This window comes from Dryobates pubescens, chromosome 11 (genome assembly GCF_014839835.1).
Source record: "Dryobates pubescens isolate bDryPub1 chromosome 11, bDryPub1.pri, whole genome shotgun sequence".
NCBI classification, from domain to species: domain Eukaryota; kingdom Metazoa; phylum Chordata; class Aves; order Piciformes; family Picidae; genus Dryobates; species Dryobates pubescens.
The window spans coordinates 1539331-1562278 of record NC_071622.1 but is presented as its reverse complement, the minus strand read 5'-3'; the positions used below and the strand labels follow the sequence as shown (position 1 = coordinate 1562278).

General features: G+C 58.4%; 2 protein-coding genes across 2 annotated transcripts in view; both read left to right on the top strand.

Moving 5' to 3' along the window:
- Window positions 1–6171: 6171 nt before the first annotated feature.
- SELP (selectin P) lies at window positions 6172–19271 on the top strand. The gene is made up of 16 exons (XM_054165495.1): window positions 6172–6213; window positions 6708–6798; window positions 10364–10753; window positions 11749–11856; window positions 11960–12142; window positions 15330–15515; window positions 15650–15835; window positions 15962–16147; window positions 16256–16441; window positions 16576–16761; window positions 16896–17081; window positions 17205–17390; window positions 17794–17979; window positions 18502–18624; window positions 18998–19028; window positions 19206–19271. Exons 1-16 carry the CDS (start codon window positions 6172–6174, stop codon window positions 19258–19260), a joined length of 2511 nt encoding a protein of 836 aa, XP_054021470.1. The 3' UTR covers window positions 19261–19271.
- Window positions 19272–20484: 1213 nt separating this feature from the next.
- Window positions 20485–22948, top strand: part of ATF6 (activating transcription factor 6) — a 91977-nt gene continuing 89513 nt past the window's right edge. Inside the window, exons 1-3 of the mRNA XM_054165551.1 lie at window positions 20485–20588; window positions 20682–20770; window positions 22409–22496. Coding sequence (XP_054021526.1) covers window positions 20519–20588; window positions 20682–20770; window positions 22409–22496 — 247 coding nt within the window. The 5' untranslated portion in view covers window positions 20485–20518. The remainder of the gene's footprint in view (window positions 20589–20681; window positions 20771–22408; window positions 22497–22948) is intronic.

Below are 22948 nucleotides of genomic sequence, written 5' to 3'. Positions count from 1 at the left end.
GCGCTGCGAAGCCATTGGGTAACTGCAGTGTGACGGTGCCAGAGGTAGCTGTGGTCAGAGCAGGGTAGCTGCCCCACGCTCACCACTCTCTCCTGAGAGTCCCAGTGCAGGGCTGCACCAGCCAGATTCCCAGCAAAGCAGCAGGGATGGACAGAAGGAGAAAGTCCTGCCTCTCCTCTTCCCGGGCTGGTGAGTCCACCTGAAGTACCCCTCTGCAAAACAATCCTTTTCCTGTCAAGGGTGAATAACAATAAAGAGGAGCTAGGAAAGCACTCCCTGCATTGCCTTGCCATTTCATAGCAGAAACAACCTCTTGCTGCTCACTATGAAGCCTCTACCACTCTGCCCATGGCTGGAGCACATTGGGACTGGTGTTTGTAGCTCTCTTGCTCTTAAAAGCAGAGCTATGGGAGAGCAGAGGAGGTGGTGGAAGCCTTATCCCTGGAGGTTTTTAAGGCCAGGCTGGATGTGGCTCTGGGCAGCCTGCTGCAGTGTGAGGTGTCCCTGGCCATGGCAGCGGGGTTGGAACTGGCTGAGCCTTGAGGTCCCTTCCAACCCTCTGATTCTCTGATTCTAAGTTCATGTCAGAGGTGACACCAAATGGTTAGTAATGCCCTTTTCCTTGTTATTTTAGCTCTTGCCTTTCTTTTTCCCTTGCAGGGCCTTGCCCCAAAAGTCAGGAGCACTAGAGAGAGGCAGCTTCAGCAGGCACTGCCCCTGTGCACAGAGAGCTGGATGGCCACAGCAGCAGTGATTGGGATGGGGCTACCCCACAGGGCAAAGCCTGGCAGTTTGCAACAGCAAGGAGAGGGCATTTGGCAGATCTACAACAGCAAAGTGGTTGAGCTGTAAGAAAGACCTTAAAGTGAATGTTGTTCCAGCACCTGCTCTGCCTGCAGCAGGTAAACCAGCATGTTAAACAGCCTGGCAATAGCTCCTTGGGGCAAAGAGATAACCAAGGTCCCACAGGAGAAGCATTGAGCTGCAGGCTGTGCTGAAGCAGGGAGGTGAGAAAGAGAAGAGGAGAGGTCAGCCATGGCCTGCTGAAAGGCGAAGAATGCCCTGGAGGATGCTTCTGTTCTGGCTGGAAAACACAGCTGGGCTCAGTGCCTGCTGGAGGGGGTGCCACAGGAGTTCCTGGCTGGAGGAGAGGACCTTGTTTGCTCTGCAGGGGCTGGCCCTGGCTGGAGTCACAGCTCTTGTTGTCAAGCATGTTCATCCATTGCTCCCTGGCAGGTTGTGGTGGCTCTTTTGGGGGGCCAGGGGAGGACAGAGCCCGTGCTGCCAAAAGCCAGGTGGGAGGGGATCAGATGATAGCATGCAGGGGGTGGCAGGTGGCAAACACAAGAATCTGCCTCTGGCCTTGCTTTGTAGGACAGGAGAAGACTGAATTCTCTGCATTAAACCAGACACATGACCAAAGCACTGATGGGGGCTGGGGTGCCAGTGCCCACTGCCTGGGACTGTTGCCCCTGTGCTGATCCAGTGTGATGGCTCTAGCTGGCACCCTTGTGCTGGCAAGATGGGTACCACTGAGGGAGGGCCCTGCAGGTTGGTGGCCTGTCCCAGCCCTCCAGGAGCACGCAGTGCCATGGGGAGCTGGGCAGGGTGCAGGCAGAGCAGCCTCAGTTCCCAGGAGTGGCTTTGAAGGCTGGGTGGTTCTGTTAGGGCAAGGGCTGCCTTCATGGCTGCAGGGCTGCTCCTGGAGGTGGCACAACCTGGGAGCTTCACAGCACCCTGTACCCACCCTGTGCCCTGGCTTGCTGGCAGGGCAGAGGTGCTGTCTGGGATTCCCCGGGTGGGCAGAGCCGCTTGTTTACCACACAAGCACTAAGATAACTCCAGTGTTATCTACCCCCTGACATCCTGTTTGGTGAACCCTTATCTCCTCTTGCCACACATGAGGGAGCTGGCAGGCAGCCTGGGCAGGGCTCCCCAGCTGGCAGCAGTGCCCAGCAAAAAGGCTCTCCGTCACCAGCAGGGTGGGGGAAAGGTGCACAGCAGAAAGCTGCCTTACAGCCAGTGTCAAAGAAGCAGCTCTGAGGGGGACCCTGTGGGGTGGGCATCAGGGATCTGCCTAAAACTGCCCCTGCACCCTACAGCCAGGGCTGCCCCAGTGCCACAGGGTGAGGGTGCAGGTGGGGGGCATGGAGTGCCATGGCCCCTGTGCTGTCTTGGAAGAATCCCCATCCTTCTTGCCCCAGCTGATCTTTGCTCTCACCTCTTCCAAGCCCAGGTGGCACTTGAACAGAGCAACTTTGTGTGGACAAAGACTTAGAAGCTGTGAGGAAAGATTTAGTCAGGTGCTTCCTTCCCTGGCTGTCAGAGGAGGGCCTGGCACCTTGGGCTATGGAAAGCATCACACTGGAAGGCATTCCCAAAAGCACCCTGCAGCTCAGGGACACCCTTTGGGTCAAACAGCCTTGTCCCCTGCCTGTGTTCAGGAGGTACCTCCCAAGCCTCTGCTTGTCAGGGTCTTGCAGGACTCGGGGAGAGCCGACTCAGCCCTCAGGATGGAGTGGGGGCACAGCAGGAGCAGGGCCCCAGCAGGGTATGGATGCTCACCAGCACCAAGTCACACTCCTGCAGGGGTTACACAGGGTGCTTCCTGGCTCCAGGGGGGTGCTGAGCCTCCCTGCTGGCAGGGGTGAGGGGAGCAGGGGCTCCCCAGGAAGGCTCCTGCTGTATCGCTGGAGACAGCTGAGCCAGGCAGGCTGTGACTCGGTTCCTCTGTGGTTTGCTGGGGGACATTGCACAAGGAGGGGAACAGGCTGTGCTGGGGCAGGAGCTCCTGCTGAAAACAACACAAGAGGACTTCTTGGGGGGGGAGTTGTGGTGTGCTGGTGAGGGGGGAGCCCCACGCACCCCCTGTCCCCAGGGCCTCGCTCCGCTGGGTCCTCAACACTTCCTGGCGACACAAGGGAGGGCACAGCCTGGCCTTGGCTCAGGGACTCTGCAGAGCCCTGGGGCATCTGCCAGTGCCTGTGTGCTCTATTGGGATGCTTGTGCAGGCATCACACCCTGCCCTGTGCACAAGGCTGTGCCCACAGCGTGCAGGCAGGGAGCAGGGCATCAGCCTGAGTGGGCAGCAGTGGCTGCAGCAGCTGAGCTGATTCCCTGTGCTGAAGCCTGTGGGCACAGCCCGCTGGAGAGGCTTGCCCAGCCCTGCCAGCTGCACAGCACCTTCAGTACTGCTGTGGAGGTAGCATAGAGAGAATCCAAGGGAGAGCCAGGAGGATGCTTAGGGGACTTGAGCAGCTCCCCTGGGAAGAGAGACTGAGAGCCCTGGGGCTGCTGAGTCTGGAGAAGAGAAGGCTGAGAGGGATCTGATCAATGCCTATCAATAGCTGAGGGCTGGGGGGCCAGGGGAGGGGGCCAAGCTCTCTTGGGTGGTGCACAGCAATAAGCCAAGGAACAATGGAGACAAAGTGGAACAGAGAAGGTTTCAGCTCCACAGGAGGAGAAACTTCTTTGAAGTGAGGGTGCCAGAGCCCTGGAGCAGGCTGCCCAGGGGGGCTGTGGAGTCTCCTGCTCTGGAGCCTTTCCAACCCCACCTGGCTGCATTCCTGTGCAGCCTGCCCTGGGTGATGCTGCTCTGGCAGGGGGTTGGACTGGGTGAGCTCTGGAGCTCCCTTCCAACCTCTAATGCACCTTGGTAGGTGGGGTACCCATACCTCTTCCCCACAGACACAGCCTGTGGCAGGTCTGTCATGAGAGAGCATCACTTCCACCTGTGGCTTAGGAGCAGGGCACAGCAGAGGAGGCACCTTCCATCCCAGATCCCTGCAGGGCCCAGCAGGATGGGGAGGGGGTGGCACAGGAAAGTGTCACTGCACCCTGCTCCTTTGAGCCCCTGCTCCTTTGAGCCCCTGCTGCATGAAGCCCTGGCCTGCAGCTTGCACTGTCCTCAGAGGGGTGATGGGGAGGGGAGGGGAGGGGAGGGGAGGGGAGGGGAGGGGAGGGGAGGGGAGGGGAGGAAAGGATGCACCATCCTGCTGCCTGGGAAATCCCTGTGCTGGGATGGGCCCTTCCTTGGCAAGTGGGGCAGCAGGAACCCAGTGGGAAGCACATGCCCTGCAGCATCCTGAATCCTTCCCTGGGAGCCAGCCTTGGAAACCACCTGAGAGGTAAAGGAACTGCTGGTGATTAACCAGCTCCCAGCAGAGCTGATTTGGACCTTCTCTCCCTCCCACTCTCTGTGCCCTTTCCCACTCCCTGCAAAACAACCCTCAACCCTCCTTTCTACACCCAGGTGTCTGTGGGCATGGGGTACCTGCTCCCACAAACAGCTTTGACCTTGGCCACATCCTGCCCTTCACAGTAGTAGCTTCTGGGTCTCAGCCACCTTCTTTCTGCTTTTAGAGCAGTACCAGAAGCTATTTGTAGTTACAAAAATAAGGGTGGGGGTATATTTTCCCTTCTACTGCTCTGCCCTGCCATGCCAAGTTGCAGCAGAAGTGAAACTGGCAGGGGCACAGCCTGCTCCCCATCAAGGCTCTGCCCCCACAGCACACCTCTGACTCCCAGCTGCTCTCTCACTGGTGGGAGAGGCAGCTCCCATCCTGCCCAAGTGAGCCTCAGCTTTTGGAGATGCTCTCCCTGCCCCAGCAGCTCTTCCACAGCCTCCCTGCCCTCCTGGATGCTTCTTCCCTTGCTGTCATTGTGTCTCCTCTGCAGATGAGCTGCTAGGAAGCCAGGGCCCCTGAATTACTGGACATAAAGGCTCATCCTCAGCAATGCCACTAAAATAGACTGCTGCAGTGAAACTCTTGCAGGGAAGACATCCAGAGACAGGAACTGAGCTTCATTTACATTGGCCAAGGCTAAAGTCATTGTGATGGGATGGGTTCCTCCTTTTGTCTAGCATGAGTTTCTCTGGAACTGGGAAAATGCCTGTGACCTGTATGGCCCTCACTTGGGCTTCAGCTGGGAAGTGAGGAGAGCAGTTCCTGCAGCAGGCGCTGCCAAGGGCAGTTTTACTCAGAGGCAGAATGGGGTAAGGAAGGGTTGATGATGATTCAAGAATGATCCAGGGGGAGGTGGACACAATGAGGCATGTTCCTGAAGCACCAGTGGAGGTTCATAAAGGATATTAACAGCTCAGGGGAAGTCCCCCTGGCATGTTCCTGGACCTTTCTCATAAAGACTTACAGGCAAAGGCAGGAAAATACATTGTGTGAGTAGCTGTTTATAAGTGGGGTATGAAGAGTGCCAGCCAGAGCAGAAAGCCTGCAAGTGAGGAGAGTGGCTGGAGCCAGGAGGCTGCAAGCCACGCTTCTGCTCAGCCCCCGTGGGAGCTCATCACACCTCTGCCATCCTCTGCCAGTGTGGGCACTGAGACTTGGACATGGTGGGTCACAGAGGTGCCCACGGCACCATGGGCTGGGGCTGGACACTTCTACACCTTCTGGGGGGGGTTGGGGTAGGCTCTCAGGGCAGCATGGGGACACCCCCAGCTCCTGCACCCTGAGGCAGGTGCTGAGCTGAGCCCCACCGTGGCCAGGGCTGCCCTTGCCCTCTGGCCCCAGGCTCGGAGCAGGGTCTCTGGGGACGAGGAAGCCCCTGGGGGAGAGGCAGGGGAGGAGGGCAGGATGCGGGCTGGCAGCGGGGCTGGGGCGGGAGGGGAAGAGGCCAGGGGCAGGGAGCTATGGGGAGGAAGTGTGAGCCCCGCTGCTTGCTGAGGGCCAGAAGTGCCTGGGGCTGCTGGGGACTGGCCAAGGTGGAGCTGTGCCGTTGGCATGGTAAGGTCCTGCTCCTTTCCTCGTGGCTGAGTCGGGGTCTGCCTGCAAAGGACTCTTAGGGGAGGTCAGGGCTGTGGGGGGAGAGAGCAGGAGCTGGTGCCGCTGCTGGAGAGCCATGCTGGGGACACAGGCTGCCCTGGGGAGACCCTGCCCCGGGCAGTGAGGCTGTGCCAGGCACCCAGGGCACTGCTGCTGTGTAGGCAAATGCCAGCTTGGGTGGGCAGGGAGGAGCAGGGGGCAGAGGGCATACCCTGGATTTAGGGGCTCCCCAGGAGTGAACAGCATTGCTGTCACAGCTTCCCCCACTGCTCAGCTGTGCTGTGGGCACAGCCTCACCAGAGTGCCTCTCGGGGGGGGGCTTTCTGCAGAACAGCCATGCTGGTGGCACTGCACATGCCAGCACATCAGCTGGCACAAGCAGCGTGCCCTTATGGCTGTCCAAGCCAACTGGCAGCTGGGTGGGTGCAGGGTGGTATGTGGGAGCCCCTGTGGGAGCCCCTGCTCATGCCTCCTTCCCTGGCATGGGTTTGGAGGGCTCTGGAGCACAGCCCTGGGAGGAGAGGCTGAGGGAGCTGGGGTTGCTTAGCCTGCAGAAGAGGAGGCTCAGGGGAGACCTTCTTGCTCTCTCCAACTCCCTGAAGGGAGGCTGTAGCCAGGTGGGGGTTGGGCTCTTCTCCCAGGCAAGCAGCACCAGAAGAAGAGGACACAGTCTCAAGATGTGCCAGGGGAGGTTTTGGCTGGAGGTGAGGAAGAAATTCCTCCCAGCAAGAGAGATTGGCCACTGGGATGTGCTGCCCAGGGAGGTGGTGGAGTCCCCATCCCTGGAGGTGCTTCAAAAGAGCCTGGCTGAGGCACTTGGTGCCATGGTTGAGTTGATTGGGTGGTGTTGGGTGTTGGGTTGGACTGGATGATCTCTGAGGTCTTTTCCAAGCTGGTTAATTAACTCTGGTTGATTGTGGCACTCAGGAGGCTGCTGCAGGACGTGGGTCTGCTGGCAGAGCACGGGCCCTGGGCTCCCCTGGCATCTGCTACCTGGGCATCGCTGCCATCACATGGGGTAAGCCAGCTGGTACTCCCAGCACTGTCCCAGCACACTGCCTGCCCTGAGGGAGCCTGCAGGCCCGGGAAGCTGGGGAAGGACAGCAAAGGTATTCTGGGGGGCTCCTCCCTGCGGTAGCTTCAGCCTGTGCCTGGAAAAATTTTCCCCAGGTCTTGAGCAGCAAAGTGGTGGAGTGGAAACAAATCACCACTGGGTGTAAAAAGAGAAATGCTGGTTAAGTTCTACACCATCCCATGGGACAGAGAGCTGCCACAAAGCCCAGGCAGTAACTTTCCCTCTTTTCAGCTTCCTCTCTGGGGGAGATACCAGCTTGTGTTTTGCTGGCCTAGGCTGTGTGCTTTGTTGTGGCTAAGTACTAACAAGCAGCTCTCTGCTCTTTCTCTTGTCCCCTGTGTACAGGGGGAGGGTAGAGGGAAGCGGGGCAGGGAGCAGGGAAGCTGTTATTGGCCCCCTGGGGGTTGGTTCTTGTGCTGTGTAAATCCCTGTAAATATTGTGTCTGCTGTATCTATTCATTGCTTTTCATTTTAGGTTGCACTTTTGCTTGTAAACAGAGCTTCATTTGCTTCCAGCTGAGCTGGGCTGGTAAATTTTATGTTGGGGGGTGTGGATTTCAGCCCACCACACTCAGTCACACCCCCAGGGCAATGGCAGCCAGTGAAGTGTACCATGAGGTGGAGAAAGGCAGCAGGTCCATGCCTGCATCCGTGCCCATGCTTCAGAGCTGGGCACAGGGGCAGCTGCAGGACCCTCAGGTGCAAGGGCTGGGAGCACAGCTGGGGCAGCACCATGCAGCTGCTCGAAACCAGAGCAGGACATTTCCTTCACGCATCGGCACCGCACACAGCAAACCCTGCCCGTGCCTGCTCTGTCTGTAGAGCTCTTCATGAGCTGAGTTATCATCCAAAGAGCCTTTTGTGGTTGAGCTAAGGAGCAGAGGCAAATGCAGAAGCACCAGGAGGAAGCTGAGATTTAGCACTGGGGGGAAAACAGAAAAGCAAAGGCACCCCGAGTGTGGCAGGGGCTGAGCACCGCCCTGGGGGGAAGGGGCTGGGGGCTGCCAGGGAGGTGGGGTCCAAACACAGGCAAATAGCACTCAGCTGGGGCTGCAGCTCCAGGTGGGGCAGGGAGAGCTAACATAAGGCTGAGTGAGATGAGTGGGGATGAGCTGTGCTACAGAGAGGGTGTTAGTGGTGGAGCTGGAGAAAGGAGAGCACGTGGAGGATAGGCACATGGCAGAGGGGCTCCCTTGGTCCTTATTGCTTTGGGGATGGGGGACTGAGTGTAGCAGGGAGGCTGCCCTGAGCTGTGCTCGGGGGGTAGTGAGGACAGGGCCCAGCAAGTGCCCTGATCTTCTGTCCTGAAGCCCCAGGCTGCCAAAGGCTGAAGATGAGGGCTGTTGTTGAAAGCCATGGTGTGTTCCTCAGCTTTGGTTTTGTTTGCTGTTTCTGTACTGGAGTGGCTAGCTTGCCCTTTCCCCAGGAAACCCAAGCTAATCATGGCAATTCTGCTTAGATAAAGGAGCAATTATTGACCAACCCAGAGCCTTAATTAGACTTGGGACTCCTTAGGTTAGTTTCTGTTCTGTGATGCTCAGATCTTCAGTGCCTGCATGACCTCTCCTGAGATGCAAGGTACCCCAGGCCAGCTGCTGGGAGCAGACTTTGGCCCCCATCTCACTCACTTACTGCACAGATGGAGATATGATCCCTGTACCACTTTCTGCAGTTGTGGAGGTACCTGGCTCTGGGGAGGAGAGAGGAAGCTTTGTTTTGTGGTGTGTGTGTGTGGCTAAAAAGCATTGATTGCATCAAGCTGTGGTACAAGATGCTGTAAGGAAGAGCAGGGTTTCAGCAGGGTGCCCTTCACTTCTGGGTGTGGGTTCCTGCTAATCTGGGGCTGGTGGGCACGACCAGGATGTGAACTTGCCTTTTGCAAGAGGTTGTTTTGCAACGTGGAATTTTACAAGACACTTCAGGCCATCTCGAGCTCAGATGAGCAGCTCTGGCTCCGAAGGTTTTGGTGCTGGTTGCTCTGCCTCAGCCCAAGCTGGCTTGCTCTGGGACTAAAGCAGCACAAATGAACTGCTACACTTCTGTGCTGAAGGAACTGCTTAAGGAACCAGCTCAGTGTTGGGGTTTCCCCTTTGGGAAGCAGGGCTATGGAGCTGGGCTGTTGTGGGGGTTGGCATCGCTGCTTGTGGCTCTCCTGCTCACCCCCTGCCCTGCTGCTGTCTGTCTCAGCCTTCACCCCATCTCTCTCACCTTCCTCATCCCTGTGCCATTCCTCTCTGTCCCACCTCAGCTCCTTCTGCCATGCTTGAGGCACCCAGGTCTCCATGGCCTGTGGTGGGTTGGAAGTTTCCACACCCCAAGCATAAAATTGCCAGAGCAGCTCAGCTGGAAGCAAATGAAGCTCTAGTTACAAGCAAAACTGCAACCTAAATATGACATGTGAGTAATATGGACAAAATAGGCAATATTTACATGTATGTACAATTTATAAACAGCACAGGAGCCCCCCTGGACAAACCAGGGGCTACTAATAGCTTCCCCTTCCCTGCTGCCTTCCCTCCTCCCTGTACAGGATAAAGGAGAGAGGAGAGCAGAGAGCTGCTGTTAGTACTTAGCCACAACAAAGCAACGCAGCCAAGGTCAGCAGAAGCCAGAGCTGGCATCTGCCAGAGCAGAGGGAGCAGAAAGAGAGAAAGCTGGGTTACAGATCTAACTTTATGCTTGGGGATCATTTAGACCTTCTCAATATTTGCCTTTTTGCATCCAGTGGTAGTTTATTTACCTTCTATCACTTACTGCTCAAGACCTGTGGAAAGTTCTCCAGGCACAGCCTGCAACTACCACATGTACTTCCACCCTCATTTGTACCACAGGTCCATTCACCTACTGTGTCCAGCTCTGGGCTCCTCAACTTAAGAAGGACATTGAGACACTTGAAGGTGTCCAGAGAAGGGTAACAAGGCTGGGGAGAGGTCTGGGGCACAGCCCTGGGAGGAGAGGCTGAGGGAGCTGGGGTTGCTTAGCCTGCAGGAGAGGAGGCTCAGGGGAGACCTTCTTGCTCTCTCCAACTCCCTGCAGGGAGGTTGTAGCCAGGTGGGGGTTGGTCTCTTCTGCCAGACAAGCAGCACCAGAACAAGAGGACACAGTCTCAAGCTGTGCCAGGGGAGGTTTAGGCTGGAGGTGAGGAGAAAGTTCTTCCCAGTAAGAGTAATTGGCCATTGGGATGTGCTGCCCAGGGAGGTGGTGGAGTCCCCATCCCTGTCCCTGGAGGTGTTCAAGAGGGGATTGGATGTGGCACTTGGAGCCATGGTTTAGTTAGTTAGGAGGTGTTGGGTGCTAGGTTGGACTTGATGATCTCTGAGGTCTTTTCCAACCTGGCTGATTCTACAACTCTATGATTTGTCCCATTTCCTCACCCAGCTGGTTGTCTCCACTGGTGTCTCTTGTACCTGATGCCAGACCCAGCCCACCCTCGTGTCCCAAAGGAATCCATCCCCCACCTGGCTCCCATCCTCTCTGCCTCAATCCTGGACCTCACCCTCTCTTGCAGGTGTGGTGTCACGGGTGGAGGTGGGTGCCTGGACGTACCATTACAGTGACCAAGGGGACTACACGTGGCAGGAGGCCAGGAACTACTGCCAGTCCTTCTTCACCGACCTGGTGGCCATCCAGAACAAGCAGGAGATCGAATACCTCAACCAGAGCCTGCCCTTCCACGGGCGCTACTACTGGATCGGCATCCGCAAGCTGGGCGGCACTTGGACCTGGGTGGGCACCAGGAAAGCCCTGACGAAGGAGGCGGAGAACTGGGCGGCCGGGGAGCCCAACAACCGCCGCTCCAACCAGGACTGCGTGGAGATCTACATCAAGCGCCCGCGGGAGTCGGGCAAGTGGAACGACGAGCCCTGCAGCCGGCGGAAGAAGGCTCTCTGCTACCAGGGTGAGCCGGGGCACCGCCGCAGAGCCTGCCGCCGGCCGGCTAGGGACCGCGGCAGCGTGGCCAGCGGCTCCTGTGGCCGTCCTGGCTTGGGTGGGCTAGGGACCGCGGCAGCGTGGCCAGCGGCTCCTGCGGCCGTCCTGGCTTGGGTGGGCTAGGGACCGCGGCAGCGTGGCCAGCGGCTCCTGTGGCCGTCCTGGCTTGGGTGGGCTAGGGACCTCGGCAGCGTGGCCAGCGGCTCCTGCGGCCATCCTAGCTTGGGTGGGCTAGGGACCGCGGCAGCGTGGCCAGCGGCTCCTGCGGCCGTCCTGGCTTGGGTGGGCTAGGGACCGCGGCAGCGTGGCCAGCGGCTCCTGCGGCCGTCCTGGCTTGGGTGGGCTAGGGACCGCGGCAGCGTGGCCAGCGGCTCCTGCGGCCGTCCTGGCTTGGGTGGGCTAGGGAGCTCAGCAGCATGGCCAGCGGCTCCTGCGGCCGTCCTGGCTTGGGTGGGCTAGGGACCTCGGCAGCGTGGCCAGCGGCTCCTGCGGCCATCCTGGCTTGGGTGGGCTAGGGACCTCGGCAGCGTGGCCAGCGGCTCCTGTGGCCATCCTAGCTTGGGTGGGCTAGGGACCTCGGCAGCATGGCCAGCGGCTCCTGTGGCCATCCTCGCTTGGGTGGGCTAGGGACCTCGGCAGCGTGGCCAGCGGCTCCTGTGGCCATCCTAGCTTGGGTGGGCTAGGGACCTCGGCAGCGTGGCCAGCGGCTCCTGCGGCCGTCCTGGCTTGGGTGGGCTAGGGACCGCGGCAGCGTGGCCAGTGGCTCCTGCGGCCGTCCTGGCTTGGGTGGGCTAGGGATCTCGGCAGCTTGGCCAGTGGCTCCTGCTGACCATCCTGACTTGGGTGGGCTAGGGAGCTCGTCAGCATGGCCAGCGGCTCCTGTGGCTGTCCTGACTTGGGTGGGCTAGGGAGCTCGTCAGCGTGGCCAGTGGCTCCTGCTGACCATCCTGTGTGTGTGTGCAGCCTCCTGCCAGCCCTTGCCGTGCAGCCAGCGTGGTGAGTGTGTGGAGACCATCGGGAGCTACCGCTGCGAGTGCTACCCTGGCTTCCGTGGCCCCGAGTGCCAGGAGGGTGAGCCAGCCATCCCCAGCCCTGCCTCCTTGCCGGCGAGCCTGAGGCGTGCCAGCGGAGCTCCCGGTGTGGCTAACGAGCTGGCGGTGCTGTGTCTCCCCAGCTGTGCAGTGCACCAAGCTCCAGCCCGAGGGAGCGCTCATGAACTGCAGCCATCCCTATGGAGACTTCAGCTTCAACTCCACCTGCCGGTTCCGCTGCCAGGAGGGGTTCGAGCAGCAAGGGGCAGGCACGCTGCGGTGCCTGGCTTCCCAGCAGTGGTCTGCAGACGCCCCCACATGCACAGGTAGGGCCTGTCAGGGGCTGGGGGTCTCAGGGATATGGTGTTGGCCCTTTGGCAGGGCCAGCCCTGGGTGCTTAGCGCTGCTCAGGCAAGCAAAGGGCTGAGCTTGCTGTGCCCCTGCCCTTTGGGGAAGCAGCTCCTGGCGCTGCATGCGGGGAGCAGTGGCTGTGAGCTCTGGCTAAGCCCCCTGCTCCCCCTGGCTGGCACAGTGCTCCTGTTTCCTGACTCTCAGCCAGGTGCCAGTACCCTGTGTGCTCTGAGTGCAGGGGCAGGCTGGTGCCTTGGCACCTCTGTCACCCTGGTGGTACCATCTCCACCTCCCCAAGCCCAGGCCAATCCACCGTGGCAAGCTGCTTGGCATCTCAGGGGTGCTCAGGGAAGTGTGAGGAGAGGCTGTTCTCCCGTGGCCAGAGGAAGGGTGTACCTTGGCAGGGCTGGGCTGACTTGTGTGAGGATCTGTGGGATGAGGTTAGATGCAAGCTGGGAGGGACAGAGTGCAGCAGGAAGCCACAAAGGAGAGAAAGCTGTGGTATGTTATGCTGCAGGGGCAGGGAAAGTCTTCCTGTTGGTGGCTTGAGCACATGTAGCCAGGTGCTGTGTGCCCCAGGGAGGTGCTGGGCCTTGGGGGGCTATGCAAGAGCCAGGTGCTGTGTGCCCCAGGGAGGTGCTGGGCCTGGGGGGGCATGCAAGAGCCCTGCTCCACCTTCCCTGTGGCACTGCATGGGGCATCTGCAGCCTTGCACAAGAATGGGACAAGATGAAGCAGACACAGGACACAGCTGGGGACCCTGTGTGTTAGCAGAGCTGGCAGGAGGTATCAGGGGTGGGCAGGGCCTCAGTGTCTGTGTGTCTATAGAGGTATAGCTGTGTATATAAAGATATATAAAAGAAAGAATTAAAAACCTGCCTTGACTCTGGTGCTGCTGCTGCTGCCTGTGCTAGCTGAGCCTGTGGTCCAGCCCAGGGCTTGCTTTCTGCAGCTATGGGGAACAGGCACAGAGGTGTGATGTGACTGTGCAGAGCAGGGCAAGGAAGCTGGGAAGGGCCTGGAGGATAAATCTGATGAGGAGAGACTGAAGGAGCTGGGGATGGTTAGTGTGGAAAAGAGGAGGCTGAGGGAGACCTCATTGCTGTCTACAGCTCCCTGCAAGGACCTTGTGGAGAGGCTGCTGCTGGTCTCTGCTCACAGGGAATTAGTGACAGAACAGAGGGAATGGCCTCAAGCTGCCACTGGGGAGGTTCAGACTGGACAGGAGGAAGAATTTTGTGATGGCAAGAGTGGTCAGGGACTGGAATGTGCTGCCCAGGGAGGTGGTGGAGTGCCCAAGCCTGGAGGTGTTTGAAGGTGGTTTGGCTGTGGTGCTTGGGGCTGTGGGTTAGGGGTGAGCCTTGCAGAGCAGGGCTCTGGGTTGGACTTGGTGGTGCTGAGGCTCTGTTCCAGCCTGACTGTTGCTGTGACTCTGTGCCTGTCCTGAGGCCAGTGTGGCAGGAGCTGCCTCCCAGTTTTGTCCTCCCAGTCATGCCATGCTGAGTCTGCCTGCTCCAGGCTTTTCAAGGTCCCCAAGCCTGGCTTTCCCAGCTCCTTGTTTTTTCCTGCTGGCTCTACAGAGGAGTTTTAGCAAAGGATTAGATGAGACAGTTAATTGCCTTTGCTGGTAATGAAGCTGAGTCAGCAAGTGCTGCCAGCTGGGCTTGCTCCAAAAGTCAGCCTAAGTTCCTGCTGCAGGGAGGCTGATGGTGCTGCAGGCTGGAGCACCTCTCCCATGGAGACAGACTGAGGGAGTTGGGGCTGCTCAGTCTGGAGAAGAGAAGGCTCCCAGGAGACCTCATTGTGGCCTTCCAGGATCTGCAGGGGGCTCCAAGAAAGCTGGGGAGGGACTTCTGAGGCTGTCAGGGAGTGACAGGACTGGGGGGGATGGAGCAAAACTAGAAATGGGGAGATTGAGATTGGATGTGAGGAAGAAGTTGTTCCCCAGGAGGGTGGTGAGAGCCTGGCACAGGCTGCCCAGGGAGGTGGTGGCAGCCTCCTGCCTGGAGGTGTTTGCAGCCAGGCTGGAGGTGGCTGTGAGCAACCTGCTGTGGTGTGAGGTGTCCCTGGCCATGGCAGGGGGTTGGGACTGGCTCAGCCTTGAGGTCCCTTCCAGCCCTGACAGTTCTGAGGTTCTGTGGTGCTGCAGGCACAGTGAAGGGTGAGGCTGCCTGCCCTGCTTCCCTGTCTGCCTGCAGCCATTCCATGCCCCCAGCTGGCTGCCCCCCAAAAGGGCTGGGTCCTTGCTCCCACCTGCACAGTTTGCTCACCTTCAACTCCACATCTGCCTTCTTCTGCCAGGAGGGGTTTGAGGTGCCAGGAGCAGAGAGGCTGCAGTGCATGGCCGGCAGGTTTTGGAAGGGGGTCCCCTTGTATTGCAAAGCCTGGGTGGCTTGCTGGGGGGTGCCTCAGTGCTAGGTTTTGGGACCCCCATAGACACCTCAGGGGGCTCTGTGGGAAACCAGGCTTGCCTGTAAAATAGATAGGAAAGGAAAAGTCTACCAAGGGAAGTGTCTGGTGTCAGTCTGACAGCAGGGAATGGGGTCTGCCCTATCCTGGGCAGGGTGCTGGTCGTCTTGGATGTCCTGGCACTAACCTGGCAGTGGAGCTGCTCACCTCAGCAAACATTGGGTGCTGCCCCTGGCATGAAGCAAGGCACAGCCTGAGGAGGCTAGCATATAATAACCCCTGCAGCTGTCACAGTCCTCACATAGAGGGTTGGAAGGGACCTCAAGGATCATCCAGTTCCAACCCCCCTGCCATGTCCTGGTTCCCTATGACCTCAAAGCCACCTGGGTGTCCTTCCCCCTGCCACTGTGATGGGAATGGAAGCAGATCTCTGCTCTAGTCCAGGGAGACACATAGGACAGCAGCACCCATGACCCTTTGTGTGAGGGGCTGTGACCTGGGGTGATGCAGGGGATAAAGAGAGCTCTGACAGGGCTTCAGCTGCTCCCCCTGCCTCAGAAATCATTCATATGGCAGAAAAGTCATTGTGCCAACTACATCACTGCTGGGTTTGGAGCAGTGAGACTTGTCTGGGTGAGAAAGGAAAATCAGAGACCTACCACCATAGATTTGGGGTTGTTTCAGCTGGGATCCAGCCCTAATCCCTAGATTTAACCTCCTCTATCCCATCTGAGACCTGCTCTCCTCTTGCAGCTGTCACCTGCCCAGTCCTCAGTGCTCCAGACAGGGGGAAGCTGAACTGCTCTCACCTCCATGGGGACTTCACCTTTGGCTCCACATGTGCCTTCTCCTGCCAGACAGGGTTTGTGCTGCTGGGCTCAGAGCGCCGTGAGTGCACAGCCACAGGGACCTGGACTGGGGCTGCCCCACGCTGTGAAGGTAGAGCTGCTGCTAGAGCTCACAGTGGCACTGGCCCTGGGGTGACACCAAGTTGTTCCCCATCCTTTTGGCCCCAGCAGTTTATTCTACCAGCCTCCAGGCTCCTGCTTGAAATGTGCATTCTTGTCCTCCAGCCATCACCTGCCCAGTGCTCAGAGCTCCCTACCAGGGAGAGCTGAACTGTTCCCACCTCCACGAGGATTTTGCCTTTGGCTCAGCTTGTGACTTCTCCTGCCAGAGGGGATTTGCCCTGAAGGGGCCAGAAAGCCTTGAGTGCACAGCCACAGGGACCTGGACAGGGGATGCCCCACACTGTGAAGGTAGAGTTGCTGCTAAAGGCCTCACAAGTCTCGGGCTGACCCTGGGATGTTCTTGATCCTTTAATCCCAACAGTTTAACCTTCTAGTCCCCAGGCTCCTTCTTGACTTGTATCTCTACCCTTGCAGCCATTGCCTGCCCAGTGCTCAGTGCTCCAGAGCAGGGGGAGCTGAGCTGCTCTCACCTCCATGGGAACTTCACCTTTGGCTCCATGTGTGCCTTCTCCTGCCAGATGGGGTTTGTGCTGATGGGGTCAGAGAGCCTTGAGTGCATGGCCACAGGGACCTGGACAGGGGATGCTCCACACTGTGAAGGTAGTGCTGCTGCTGGAGCTCACAGTGGCACTCTCAGGGTCTTGGACCCCAAGAGTTTAGCCTTATAGACCCCAGGCTCCTGCTTGAAGTGTATCTCTGTCCCTGCAGCCATCACCTGCCCAGTGCTCAGTGCTCCAGAGCAGGGGGAGCTGAGCTGCTCTCACCTCCATGGGAACTTCACCTTTGGCTCCATGTGTGCCTTCTCCTGCCAGATGGGGTTTGCACTGCGGGGCCCAGAGCGCCGTGAGTGCAGAGCCACGGGGACCTGGACTGGGGCTGCCCCACGCTGTGAAGGTAGAGCTGCTGCTACAACTCTCTGTCACTGATCTCTGGGGAACACCCTGGTGTCACCCCAGCCATTTGGTCTCAGCAGTTTAGCCTTGCAGTCCCCAGGCTCCTGCTTGGAGTGTGCCTCTCTGCCTCTGCAGCTATCAACTGCCCAGTGCTCAGTGCTCCAGACCAGGGAGAGCTGAACTGCTCCCACCCCCATGGGGACTTCACCTTTGGCTCCATGTGTGTCTTCTCCTGCCAGATGGGGTTTGCCTTAAAGGGGCCAGAAAGCCTTGAGTGCACAGCCACAGGAACCTGGACTGGGGATGCCCCACACTGTGAAGGTAGAGTTGCTGCTCAAGGTCTCACAAGCCTTGGTTGACCCTAGGATGTTCTTTAGTGTTTTGGTCCTCTTGTCCTAATAGTTTAGCCTTGAAGCCCCCAGGCTCCTGCTTGAAATGTGTCTTTATTCCTGCAGCCATTGCCTGCCCAGTGCTCAGTGCTCCAGACCAGGGAGAGCTGAACTGCTCCCACCCCCATGGGGACTTTGCCTTTGGCTCCACGTGTGCCTTCTCCTGCTGGACAGGATTTGCCCTGAAGGGGCCAGACAGCAGAGAATGCACAGCTACAGGCAGCTGGACTGGGGATGCCCCACACTGTGAAGGTAGAGTCACTGCTAGAGCTCAGTTGTTGGCCTTGGAGACTGATACTAGGATGTTCCCCAGCCCCTTGCTCCCAACACAGTCCCCTTGGCCCCTTTTTGAAGTGTGGCTCTTTGCCCTTGCAGCCATCAAATGCTCTGCCCTGGCCACACCTGTGATGGGTCAGGCTGCCTGCTCCCACCTCTATGGGGACTTCACCTTTGGCTCTACCTGTGCCTTCTCCTGCCAGACAGGGTTTGTGCTGGTGGGGCCAGAGAGCCTCAAGTGCATGGCCACTGGGACCTGGACTGGTGCTGTGCCACGGTGTGCAGGTAGGCTCCACACTCACACTTGTGTCTGGCAGTGCTGTGACAGCAGAGTGCTTTCCCCAGCAGTCACAGAATCTCAGAACCACAGAACTGTCAGGGTTGGAAGGGCCCTCAAGGATCATCCAGTTCCAACCCCCCTGCCATGGCCAGGGACACCTCACACTGCAGCAGGTTGCTCACAGCCACATCCAGCCTGGCCTTAAAGACCACCAGGGATGAGGCTTCCACCACCTCCCTGGGCAACCTGTGCCAGTCTCTCACCACCCTCCTGGGGAAGAATTTCCTCCCAGCATCCCTTCCCTTCCCCTTAGCACACCTGGGCCATGGCAGCTCACGCCCTGCCTCCCCAGCCCACCCCATCCACCACCATCGCTCCTGCCCTACTGACGCTGTGCTTTATTTCCAGCCATCAGCTGCCCAGTGCTGGACCCCCCCAGCAGAGGCCAGCTGAGCTGCTCTCACCTGCATGGCAACTTCACCTACAACTCCACCTGCACCTTCTCCTGCGAGGAGGGCTCGGTGCGGATGGGAGCAGAGCTGCTGTGCTGTGCAGCCACGGGGAACTGGACCGGGCAGCGCCCTGTCTGTGCAGGTATGGTGGGACCCGTGCTCCTGTGTCCAGCTCCCTGCAGCACACCTCTCTCAGTGACTCCTGGCATCTGAAATCTGTTGAAAAGTCCTGGTGGTGGAGGGTCCTACCGTGGTTTTGTTTGGGAATCGGCAGTCAGCTGCAAACAGCAGCACTCCAAGCTGGGAAGGGACTTTGGACAGGGGCTTGGAGTGATAGGATGGAGGGGGAATGGATTGGAGCTGGAGTGGGGAAGATTTGGGCTGGAGATGAGGAGGAACTTCTTGCCAGTGGTGGTGGGGGGAGACTGGGGTGGGTTGTCCAGGGAGGTTGTGGCTGCCCCCTCCCTGGAGGATGGGGCCTGAGGCAGCCTGGGCTGGTGGGAGGTGTCCCTGCCCACGGTGGGGGCATTGGACCTGGTCGATCTTTGAGGTCCCTTCCAACCCAAACCCTTCTGTGAAACCTTGAATGTGTGTGTGGGGGAACCCCAGCTGCTTGGGTCCTGTGAAGTCCTGACACCTTTCTAACCCTGTGGATGTGTTTCAGAGGATGGTGTACCCTTCTTGAAGCAAGTCCTGGCTTACAGCAGTGGCACAGCCCTGGCAGTAGCTGGCATCGTGCTCTCGGGCACCCTCATCGCCCTCCTTGCCAAGAGGCTCAGTGAGAGAGGTACAGAAACATCTCCTGCAGCTCTCAGAGAGTTAGGAGTCCCAGGGGAGGGTGGGAGGAGCAGAGTTGGACAGTACAAGTGCCTCCATCCCGGTGCTTTATTTGCTGCAAACTGCTTTGGTCTGGCAACGCCTCCTGGGTCCTCTGCCTATCTCGAAGGGTCAGCAGCCAGGTTTGGAGGGCAGGGCTGGATTTAATTGCAAAGAGGAAAGCAGTAATTGTTTCACCTTCCCCTCCCCACACCGTCCAGCGCTTATCCAACTTGGGTCCATTTCAGCTGCTGCTGCTGCAGCTTCTCCAGTACTTCACTAAACAGATCTGGTTCTTTCTTTTCTATCTGCACTCCCCCTGTGGCCACTTCGACGCTTATCAGAGGAGAAGAAGAAGCTCCTGAGTCCTACCAGGTGAGAGCTGTGCTCTGCAGGACAGTGGCTCTGCCCTGTGCCCTTCACAGCCCTGCAGTCACCCTGCTGTCACCCAGATCTGCCTCTCTATGCAGGGGGAGCATCTCGGTGCTCAACCCTCGCCCTTCACATTCCTGCCCTCTCTGGGGAGGTGACACCTTTGTGTCTGTTTTCCAGTGACCTAGGATCACCAGGCATCTTCACCAACGCAGCCTACGATGCCAACCTGTAAGGTGAGCACTGGCAAGATGCTCTCAGCACCCTGTGCTCCTTCAGGGTGCTGGGAAGGTGACTCCCAGCAGCAGCAGCAGGAGGAACATGTGGCAAAGTCACCTGGGCAGCTGTCCTCCCGGCCAGGGTGCTCCCAGGTGGGGACCCCCCTCGGGAGGGTGGGGTAGTTTTAGGCTATGCCTTTAAAATTTTGTTACAGATTTCAAGCAGAAAAGTAGAAAAACGTAAAATAAATCACAACTGGGTGTGAAAAGGAAACCCAAAGAGAATCCTAAGCAATTTCATTGGAGAAATATCTGCCCCAGGACTGCTTGCACCAAAACATTCTGGGGCACTTTGCTTCTGCTCTCCTCTCTGCTCGCTTCGTGCTCTGAAGGGATAGCGACCTGCTTCAGCTTGACCTTGGCTGCGTTGTCGTGGTGAAGTCTAACAGCTACTTACTTTTCCCCTGCTCCTTTCTCCCTTTGGGATGGGGGTGGGGCAGAGGCAGCTCTCCTGGGCTCTGACCACAGGGGTGTGTTCTCGTATTGTTTGTTAATTGCAAACACCTGCAAATCCTGTAAAGCCTGCGTGTTTTGTACATATCCATTGCCTTCCGTTGTACTTTTGCCTGCAAATACAGCTTCCAGCTGAGCTGGCCTGGCAGAGTTAATGTGTGTGGCGGTGTGTGTATGTGAACCCAGCCGGGCAGCATCGGCTCTGCCTCTCCTCTGTTTCCAGCCTGGCCGTGACCAAAGCCCAGCACCTCCCCCGTGCTGCAGCCCCAGCAGGAGCTGCTGCCCAGCCCGGGATGGACTTCACGCCGCTGGCTGCAGCCCAGACCAGCGTTGCCGGGTGGAGACCGCACCTCCGCTGCGTGTACATACACACACACACACACCCCCCGCCAGGGCGTGGAGCTGCCCTCCTCACCGCCCACGCGTGAAGACCTCTGAACAGCCCCGCGGGGCCACGGCCGCCTCCACCGCCTGCTGCCAGCGCCGTGCCCTCACGGAGCTGCCTCCCATCCCCCGGCCGCCCCCCGCGGCTCGCCCGTGCTCGTGTCCGCGGGCCCTGAATAAACGCCTGTGTCTAACGAACCGCCTCCGTGTGCCTGGGCGGGGTGGGGAGCGGCGCCGCGGAGCGGGCAGGGGCTGCGGGGGACCACGCGCGGCCGTGCGGCCGCCCCTGCGCCGAATGTCCGCCGGCGGCCGCCGTAGGAGAGGCGGGGCGCGCCCGCGGCGGAAGGAGACGTGGGCCTCGGGAGGAAGGCGGAAGCGATGGCGGCGGCGGAGGCCGAGTGGGAGCCGGCGGGGCTGCTGCCGGCCCCGGGGAGCGGCCTCGATTGGGGTGAGCGCGGTGGTGGCGGAGGGCCGGGGGCCGGGCGGTGGGGCGCTCCCCGCCGGGGCTGGGCCGGGGCTGAGGCCGCTGTCTGTCCCGCAGAGGCGGTGCTGGGCGAGGAGCTGAGCGAGGAGCTGAGCGAGCTGCTGGGAGCCGCGGAGGCTCGGCGGGCCACGAGGGACGAGCCCGAGGTGCGTACCGCACGGGGCGGAGGGAGGCCGGGCGGTGTATCCCCCAGGGCCCGGCTCGGGGGTTGGAGGCGCCGACGGGGGATCGCCGGGAGCAGGCCATGGCGGCCGCCTGGCAGGAGACGCTCCTGCTCCTCGCCTGGCTCGCCGGTGGCGTGCAGGCCTCCCCGCGGTCACCCCTGCCTTAGCTGTCGGGGTGTGGAGCTGTCGGTAGTGGAGCTGGAGGTTTAAAAGGCAGGGTTAAGGGAGGGTCTGCAAGGTGGAAGCTGGAGGTGCTGTGTCCGGGAGGAGCTGTGGTGTCACTGGCCTAATGCAGGTAAACTCCCTCCGCAAGGCAGTGCCATGGGGAGTATGTGTCTGGGTTGCCTGGAAGCGTGAAGAGTGGAGCACATCTGCATCCAGCAGTGCTGTAAGAGGGCTTCTCGTTTCCATGTCTTGTAGGGCCTTTGGCTAAAACCTTTTCTGGCTGCCTTGTGCACTGATCTCTGTCTGCATGCTGCTTTTCCTGCCCTGGTGCATTTCCCTCACGGATTCTCTGCTCTGTGTTTTTTCTCCTGCCTTTGCTCTGCTCACACCCACCTCCAACACAATCCCTGGGGTTTTGCCACATAACCCCCAGGCACTAAAAGCATTCCTGCAGGTGCTGTAGTGCCAGGGGCTGGAGAAGATGTAAGAGCTGCCTGATTGTGCAAAGGAAATGCATTGCCTGTTGGCAGGGCAGCAGTAGTGCCCTGTGTGGAGGCTCATACTGTGTAGATCAGGGTATGGTTTTTGGCCCTTCTTTCTATAAATGCTCTCTAGTGAGCTTTATCTTAGCCTGTAAGTACCAATAGCTATGAAGTCTGCAGGCTGTCTGAGCCTCCCTTTATGGAGTGTAAGGAAGGGTACATCTGAGGGACACATTTAAGCAAGCAAATCCTTGCTCTGTGTTTGTGGAGGTGTGGTTTTCATGCAAGTGCTCATAAAATGTCATATTTGAGTAGAGAACTGAGGCTTACAAATGCACCATCAGGAAAAAAGACAGCAAAAAACCCCTCCAACCCCCTGACTGTTGTTTTAAAGGTCAGACAGTAAATAATCTAAGCTGAACTGTGTGCTGTTTTTTTCTGTTGGAGGAGGAAACTGCTGTCCCTGGCTTCAGAAGATGATGATGATGATGTCAGTTTATTCCAGTGTAGGGAGACCCAATCCATGCTGCTTCTCAGATCTTGTGCAACTCAATCCTTCTGTTTCTGTTTCCTGCTGGTGAACTGCTGCTGCTTCTGTGTGTCCAAGTGCCTTGAGGTGTGGTGGTGGAAGGGCATTAAGGCCTGCAGATGAGGGGGAGGATAGCAGCAAGTTGCCAAACTTTTATCAGGTGGTTCAATGACTGGACTTAGAACTCTCACTTGGCAAGTCACTGATAACAGTGGTGCTCTTAAAGTGAAGTGCTCCTTTCCTACAGCTCTGAGCCCTGACAGAAGCCCTGTCTATTCCAGCTGAGGTTTGCCCCCTGAAGGGCTTTTCTCTCTGTGTGCAACTGAAGTGGAAGGTGTGCTGTGTTTTGCAGAGTGAACACACTGGCTGATGGCTTCAGTCTGCACTGTCTCTTTCTTTACTGTTTGTTGGTTGTTTTTTTTTCCCCCCAAACTGTCATTTCAGGAAAATGATCTCTGCAACTTTCAGTTTGATTTGGATTTGATGTCTTGGGACTCAGACCTATGGAATATTACAGGCCACATTTACACAGGTAACAAACCACCTGCAGGAGTGACTATTCCCCCACACCCTGCAAGGATGAGCTGTTCCAGCTTAAGGACAGTGGTAACTTGGGTGAAACTTTTTGATGCCCTGCAGCATTCAGCTCTGCAATCACAGAATCAGCCAGGCTGGAAAAGACCTCAGAGATCATCAAGTCCAACCTATGACCTAACACCTAACACCTCCTGACAACTAAACCATGGCTCCAAGTGCCACATCCTGTCCTATTTTGAACACCTCCCAATGGCCAATCTCTCTTGCTGGGAAGAATTTCTTCTTCACCTCCAGCCTAAACCTCCCCTGGCACAGCTTGAGACTGTGTCCTCTTGTTCTGGTGCTGCTTGCCTGGGAGAAGAGACCAACCCCCACCTGGCTACAGCCTCCCTGCAGGGAGTTGGAGAGAGCAAGAAGGTCTCCCCTGAGCCTCCTCTTCTGCAGGCT

Coding starts and splice junctions, on each gene's coding strand:
- SELP (XM_054165495.1), top strand. CDS start 6,172: ATGGCTGTCCAAGCCAACTGGCAGCTGGGTGGGTGCAGGGTG. Junction 11,857..11,959: donor TGGCCCCGAGTGCCAGGAGG/GTGAGCCAGCCA, acceptor GTGTCTCCCCAG/CTGTGCAGTGCACCAAGCTC. Junction 17,082..17,204: donor GGATGCCCCACACTGTGAAG/GTAGAGTCACTG, acceptor TTGCCCTTGCAG/CCATCAAATGCTCTGCCCTG.